Here is a 7,069-nt window from a genome sequence, read left to right as displayed (position 1 = left end):
TCCAATGAATTTCATAAAAATCTACATAGGGGTATACTACTTCAGTAGTGTCTGTAATGAAAATAAATATGGAAATCCTTAACTAATTTGCCTTTTCTCATTACTCTGAATTTTAATCTATTGATTGCAAACAAAAAAATGCTACCTAAACCCCAAAAATCCAGGACTAAGGACCCACCTTTACAAGATTTTTTACAATAACTATTGAAAATACTCCAACAAAATTCATGTTCCTGTCATGGATAAATCTTATCAAATCATTGACTTTGTGAAATCTTATGATGTCACAGGAGGGTGAAACTTCCATTAAAGATATCGTTCATTCAATTCACGTGCGCAACAATTCAAATACGCATTCAAAATGTTTCAACTATGCAATATTATTTATTTGTATATTTCTATTTCCCGCGCTGGTGTTCATCTAACTACTTATTCAGAATAAACATAATGATAAAGGTAAGGTTTAACGAACCCCAAATGCATTCTTCATTTATGAACTTACAACAACACATGCTATAATGGAACTGTGCATTGTTTTAATGATAGCTTGATCAGTATTTGAGTTAATTTTCAGAACCATTCAGAGTTTCGTTCAGAGCGCGCTTTCCCTGATGACTACATTGACATTGGTGGTACATTCCATCATTAGGTGTGTTAGATCCATGACAGGAAACTATCTCCCACGTCACTTCCGGGTTGTTCCAGCCCATATTTGCAATTTGACTGGCACCATTTTCCAAATCGAAGTGAGCTACATATCCATAATCGTTGTGGCCGTTGCCATAGGGACCAGTCCCCTGGTTACACCAGTTCTGATTGGGGTAAACGTTGGGACACAAGTTGGTTACCATGAAAGTACGAGAATCTCCTGTAGGGCCTGGCCCCCCCTGTCCTGGTACCCAGCCACCTGTAACAAGTGTTAGTACGTTATGTTGACGTAATAGATATTATTCATGCTCGAATATCTCTTAATTATGATTACTATGAGACTCCATACCATACTGACTTTATTTGAATTAAAGTCATTTCGGAACCGAACAATCGGAATACCGTCCACCACCTAAAGCTCGTATATGCACAGATTTCTATGAACGACATGAGCATACATGGAATGTACATGTATAAAAAAGATGTGCAAAGATACCCGGTATGTGCACATATCTATAGACATATACTAGTTGTGGTCAGTTTGTTGTGAGGATTACATACCTGTTGTGGTCAGTTTGTTGTGAGGATTACATACCTGTTGTGGTCAGTTTGTTGTGAGGATTACATACCTGTTGTGGTTAGTTTGACACATTTTCCGCATCTCTGTCCACACCAACCCCCATAACCCTCGTCAAAGAACATCTGATTGGGTGCCGTCACAAAGTGGTCGTGATTCCATCCAAACTGGCTGTCTCCCGAAGCAGGGCCACACCCACACGCCCCCTTGTGGTAGTCAGAATAGCGAGTTGTGGAGGCACATCGCTTACCATTGTACATCCTGGGTGACCCTTGGCATTTCTGGTTACAATTCACATATCCTACCACTAAATAATAGGAAAGAAGTCAATGTATCATGGTAATGATATTGATAACCGGCTAAAGCTGCATAATTTTGAAATGCTATTTTTTGATGAGGTAGATTTTAAGACATTGAAAGATTTAAGTAGCAAAAATACATCATCTGCGCCACTCCCCAAAAATTCGAGAGAGAGAGAGAGAGAGAGAGAGAGAGAGAGAGAGAGAGAGAGAGAGAGGAAAAATTAGAGATAAAATCCAATAGACTTTATTGTAAGAAATGAACGCAATTAAACAAGTCATCGTGCTTCCAATGAAAATAGGACCTGTCAAAGAAGTGCATGCACCTCAATTTCAAAAATATTTAACAGTTTTGAATCAGTGTCGTAGGAACACCTTTTAATCAGCAACTTAGACACGAAAGAATACATTAAATCTTTGATTGATTGAATATTGTTTAACGTCTCTCTTGAGAATCTTTCACTCAAATGGTGACCATTGCCGTTAAAGGGAGGCAAAATTTAAGTCTATGCTCGGCGCTTTCTGTCTTTGAGCAGGGAGGGATCTTTATCGTGCCACACTTGCTGTGACACGGGGCCTAATTTTTTTGCGTCTCATCCGAAGGACCGCCCCATTTAGTCGCCTCTTACGACAAGCAAGGAGTACTGAGGACATATTCGAACACGGATCCTCACGGGTTCATTATTTTTTTGATATTGAAAGAATGTGTCATACTAAGAAATGAGAGGAAGCAAAACAATGTTGACTATATGGTGTCTATATTTTGTTACATGATGCTCTTTTGTCGATGGCATTATTTCAAAAAGACCACTATGAAATATTGATTCGATAAGTATTTTAATAACACGTCACGGAAAAGATGAATTTCCAGTTAATATATCCCGAGGATAAATTGTCAACTTATTTTCAGCTTATCTTTAGGATCAATTGTCAGCTCATTTTCAGCTTAAAAATTCCCAATTAGTTCGATTTTGACGCTATTTTTCCCAATTGAATGGGTACCGGTACCAGTACCAGTGGGTAGAAAAAAAATCGCTGTGGCCACGCCTGCTGTGACACAGGACCTCGGTTTTTGCGGTCTCATCGGAAGGACCGCCCCATTCAGTCGCCTCTTACGATAAGCAAGGGGTACTTTGGGCCTATTCTTACCCGGATCACCACGGGGCTACTGTATATTAAAAACATTGGACACTTTTATAATACCAAAAAAAAAAAAAAAAAAAAAAAAAAACTTCTCAACTTGTGGGCGATGACCCACCTTTGCACATTATTTTGTTGATATTCTTATTGGCTATTCACATACATGTTGCCTTTGTTCTCTTCTTAATACCGGTAAAATATGAATATTGGATAGGTGTATTTTTTATGATGTAACAGGCCTGCAATTGAGTTGTTGACCGAAGTACACTTGATATTAGTTAGTGGCATTTTTTCTAGTCACGTGATCTGCTACATTTTGTCTCTATTATACATGTTGAATTGTTGATCAATAAATACACTTTCAACAACATTAGAATTTTCTTGAGTTTTGGTAAGGAGGAGGCATAAATAACATATACATGTAATATAAAAACGACAACAAGGAGCAATTCATCCATTAGTTGATTATTTTAAGTATCACTTCAATGATTTCTTATCAGCATTTCCACCAAGTTATGGATGTCAAACTGTATTGTTGGAAGTCATAGAAGACAGAATGGAAGTTCTGATTGAAAACAGATTGTCAGCAGCAATTTTGATGGGCCTGTCCAAGGCATTTGATTGTATCGTCGAGACCCCTAAATTCGTTCGTACCATAAAATCGTCCCCAAAGTTTTTGTGGACAGTACGTTTCGAATTGTTGTTCTATGAAGTAAGTTTTTATTGTTATCGAGTGTAAATAAAAGTAACAAATACATCACGAAGTTTCAGAGGAAATGCGGTCTAAAGATGTAGTGCAAATAATATCTAGATCACACACAAAATTCACGTGTTCTAAAAATATTGATATATAGATTTTGAAGGGCCTTTACTCTCATATTGATTTAAGAAATGAAACTTATAATTCTTTGTTTGATGCATATATCAAACGAAAAATTGGACGGAAAACTTTACCAATGCACAAGATCACACCACATTTTGAGCACAAATCATGATTTAAGTATAAAAAGAAAATAATTGTCGATTCAAGGAATAACTTTCGATTTTGATGTGTTTTAATGCACCAGTTGCAACAAGACAGACACTTCATCTGTGTAAAATAATTACAACAAAAATCATCACCAACCCCCACCCCAAAATAAAACCAACCCAAAACAGCACAACAATTTGAAACAAGAGACCCATGGATCATATCGCTCACCTGAGTTACCTTGGCCCACATTCAAAGATTTTCCATATATATTCGCATGTAAAACATTTATCCCTATTGTCGGCCTAACCTAACCCTGAGTACCATGACTTTTGCAAACTTGAAACTGCACCATGTCTGGAAGCTTTCATGTAAATATAAACTTCTCTTGCCCAATGGTTCTTAGAGATTTTTTTCAAAAAGATTGTCTCTATATAATACATGTAGCCAAGTATGTAAAACTTTGATCCGCTATCGTGGTCCCATCCTATCTCCAGGAGCCATGATTTTAACAAACTTGAATCTAAGCTATGTCACGAGGCTTTCATTTAAATGTAAACTTTTCTGGCCCAGGGATTCTTCAGATGATTTTTAATGATTCCCTATATATCTGTATGTAAAACGTTGACTCCCTATTGTGGCTTTATCCTACCCCCGGGGCCATGATTTTAACAAACGTGAATCTGCACTATGTCAGGAAACTTGATGTAAATTTGTAATTTCCTAGCCCAGTGGTTCTTGAGAAGATCTTTAAAAAATTTCCCTATACATGTATATTTGCATGTAAAACTTTGATCCCCTATTGTGGTCCCATCCTACTCCCAGGGACCATGACTTTAACAAACTTGAATCTGCACTATGTTAGGAAGCTTTCGTGTAAATCTCAGCTTTTCTAGTCCAGTGTTTCTTGAGAAAAAAAAATTTAAAAAAATTTCCACTATACAAATGTATATTTGTATCTAAAACTTTAATCCCCTATTGTGGTCCCATTCTATCCCCAAAGGTCATGATTTTAACAAACTGAAATCTGCACTATGTCAGATAGCTTTCATGTAAATATCAGCTCTTCTGGCCCAGTGGTTCTTGAGACGACGTTTAAATGACATTGCCCTATTGTTGCATTTTTTGTGATTATCTCCCCCTTTGAAGGCGCATGGTCCTTCATTTCAATAAGCTAGAAAGCCCTTTACCCAAGAATGCTCTATGCCAAGTTTGGTTGAAATTGGCCTGGTGGTTCTGGAGAGGAAGTTGAAAATGTCAAAAGTTTACAGACGACAAACAATTGACAATCAATAAAGCTCACTTGACCTGAAAGGAACAAGAAAAATATCACGTGTTGAAAAAATACCAACCAAACAGAAGGGAAACAAACAAACAAAACCACATTCTAAAGATAATAGATGAATAAAAACACCACCTCCTCTTAAAAAAACCCCACCGTATCAAAGTAGCACTTAACTATCAGCAATCATTTAAAACATGACATCTCTTAAATACGGTTATCATCGAGAAATTATGGTGCAAAAGTAAACGAGTCTCTTAATTGGGATAACTTTATATTTATTCTTGCACTCAGAGTATGATTTACCCCACCTTTAACAAGTTAGTTGGGAGATCCTGAATAGTGATTGGCTCATTACGGTCACGTGAAGACGTGGGATATTCTATCCCATGTCACCGTCAAAATTTATACCAGGCTTCCTTGCGAGTTATCTTTCTTGTTGCATTTGTCAACAACAATGGCGGCCAAACGGTTTGCAAGTTTGGCAGCAGACGAGATCGAAAAAAAGAAGAAATTACTGATAATCACACTGGGTATATTTGCGCTGATGTATACATATAATGGTATGATGTATACGTATAATGGTATGATGAATACGTATAATGGTGTGATGTTTGTCCAAGCAAAAGTTTGTTTAAATACAGTAGTCTTTGAACAAGGAACATTTATGGTACAGTGTTGTCTGTAGTTCTGGTACGCAATAGCCTCATGCTTATTATCATAATAGGTCATCGGTGGGGTAAATTCGTTACCTAGTCATCTAGTGACCTGGTACGGGATGACACCAGGTCACTAAGTTTTATACCTGGTATCATCCCGTACCAGGTCACTAGATGACTAGTTAACTAATAATCCCTGTTTGGGTAATTGGAATCAACTTATTCGATGACCTTCACTCAAGGAACATCAAAGTTATACCACAGTTGTACAGAGCACCTCGTTAAAGTCATACCACATTTATTAAAGTCATGTGATCACAGTTCATGACCCAAGGGCCTACTAAAATAATAACTACTAAAGCGTAATAAAATACAACACCCAGCCTTATAATGGAACGAAACTTACCAGTCAGAAAAAGAACGATTAGCATAGGTTTCATGTCGACTGTGAGTAGATTGCCTATCTTTATGTGACTCGGTGAGTACTAGGTCCTTTTATACAGGTCGTTTCGTGTCGAATTTTAACCTGCAAGTTCGTCATCTTATCAGATTTGTACATTTATATCATTAACCCGTCCTGACTATCCACCTCGTTACTGCAACATATATTTATCAGCAGAAAACATTGGCGTCGCTCACTCTTCAACGGCTAGGTTGTGCGATAACCTAATACATGGAGGTTTACAGCCGCCAAACGTCACTAAGATACAAAGCACAGAGTTCCCAACTATTCTCATTGGCGTGCATTTATAATTCTTGCATCTTAGAAATACAAAAGTGGGTAACTATTCTTTCATTTTTGTTTTGTTTTTGTTTCTCTCAATATAATTTCATATCAGATTTATACAACCCTACACATCATAAACTGCACAATGTTTTAAAAAAAAAAACTACATCTACAGCATTTGCTCATCTAATTAAATACAGTAACAAACATTGTTAAACGCTTGAATGCCAAACAAATCAATGATGATAAATACGGATCCTTAAAAACTCCACTTCAACATTTTTCCGGTGACTTTTTACAGATTTTGAATTAAAAGCTAGCTCAGCAAAACGTCGCTTGTAACAACCAATACTTTCAGCAAGAGATAATAAACATTTATATTCAACTGAAATAACCCAGAGCAATAGATAAGAAAACTATATGAACGTTACCTACTTTATATCGAATAGTATAAGATTTTGAATGTACGGATTATTTATATGACCTCGATAGATATTCCGTCTTGTCTGTTATTTACTTGGCTACGCCTCGGCTGAAAATGGTTTTCTAGGGGTGAAAATTTTCAATGTTACATTCAACTACATGTAAAATTTATATATTATTCTATAGATGTGGAACATCTAAAACCGCCAGGTTCATTTAAAATTCCAGAAATTACAATTGAATTTATTGCAAATGAAATTATAAAAAATGGCACCTTCGAAAGTAACAGGTATTGATGGTTTGTTTGTAAAACTCTTACAGTTGTCATTTAATCATATTGGTGA

The 7,069-nt window shown here is 36.6% G+C and overlaps 1 protein-coding gene across 1 annotated transcript; it reads right to left on the bottom strand.

Annotated features, from left to right (window-relative positions):
* Positions 1 to 514: 514 nt before the first annotated feature.
* LOC125665203 (endoglucanase-like) lies at positions 515 to 6,106 on the bottom strand. The gene is made up of 3 exons (XM_056152135.1): positions 5,982 to 6,106; positions 1,278 to 1,532; positions 515 to 907 (listed from the first exon to the last, which is right to left on the bottom strand). Exons 1-3 carry the CDS (start codon positions 6,013 to 6,015, stop codon positions 564 to 566), a joined length of 633 nt encoding a protein of 210 aa, XP_056008110.1. The 5' UTR covers positions 6,016 to 6,106; the 3' UTR covers positions 515 to 563.
* Between the last annotated feature and the right edge of the window lie 963 nt (positions 6,107 to 7,069).

This window comes from Ostrea edulis, chromosome 10 (assembly GCF_947568905.1).
Source record: "Ostrea edulis chromosome 10, xbOstEdul1.1, whole genome shotgun sequence".
NCBI classification, from domain to species: domain Eukaryota; kingdom Metazoa; phylum Mollusca; class Bivalvia; order Ostreida; family Ostreidae; genus Ostrea; species Ostrea edulis.
The sequence above is the reverse complement of the archived record's forward strand: the minus strand, read 5'-3'. Positions and strand labels throughout refer to the sequence as shown.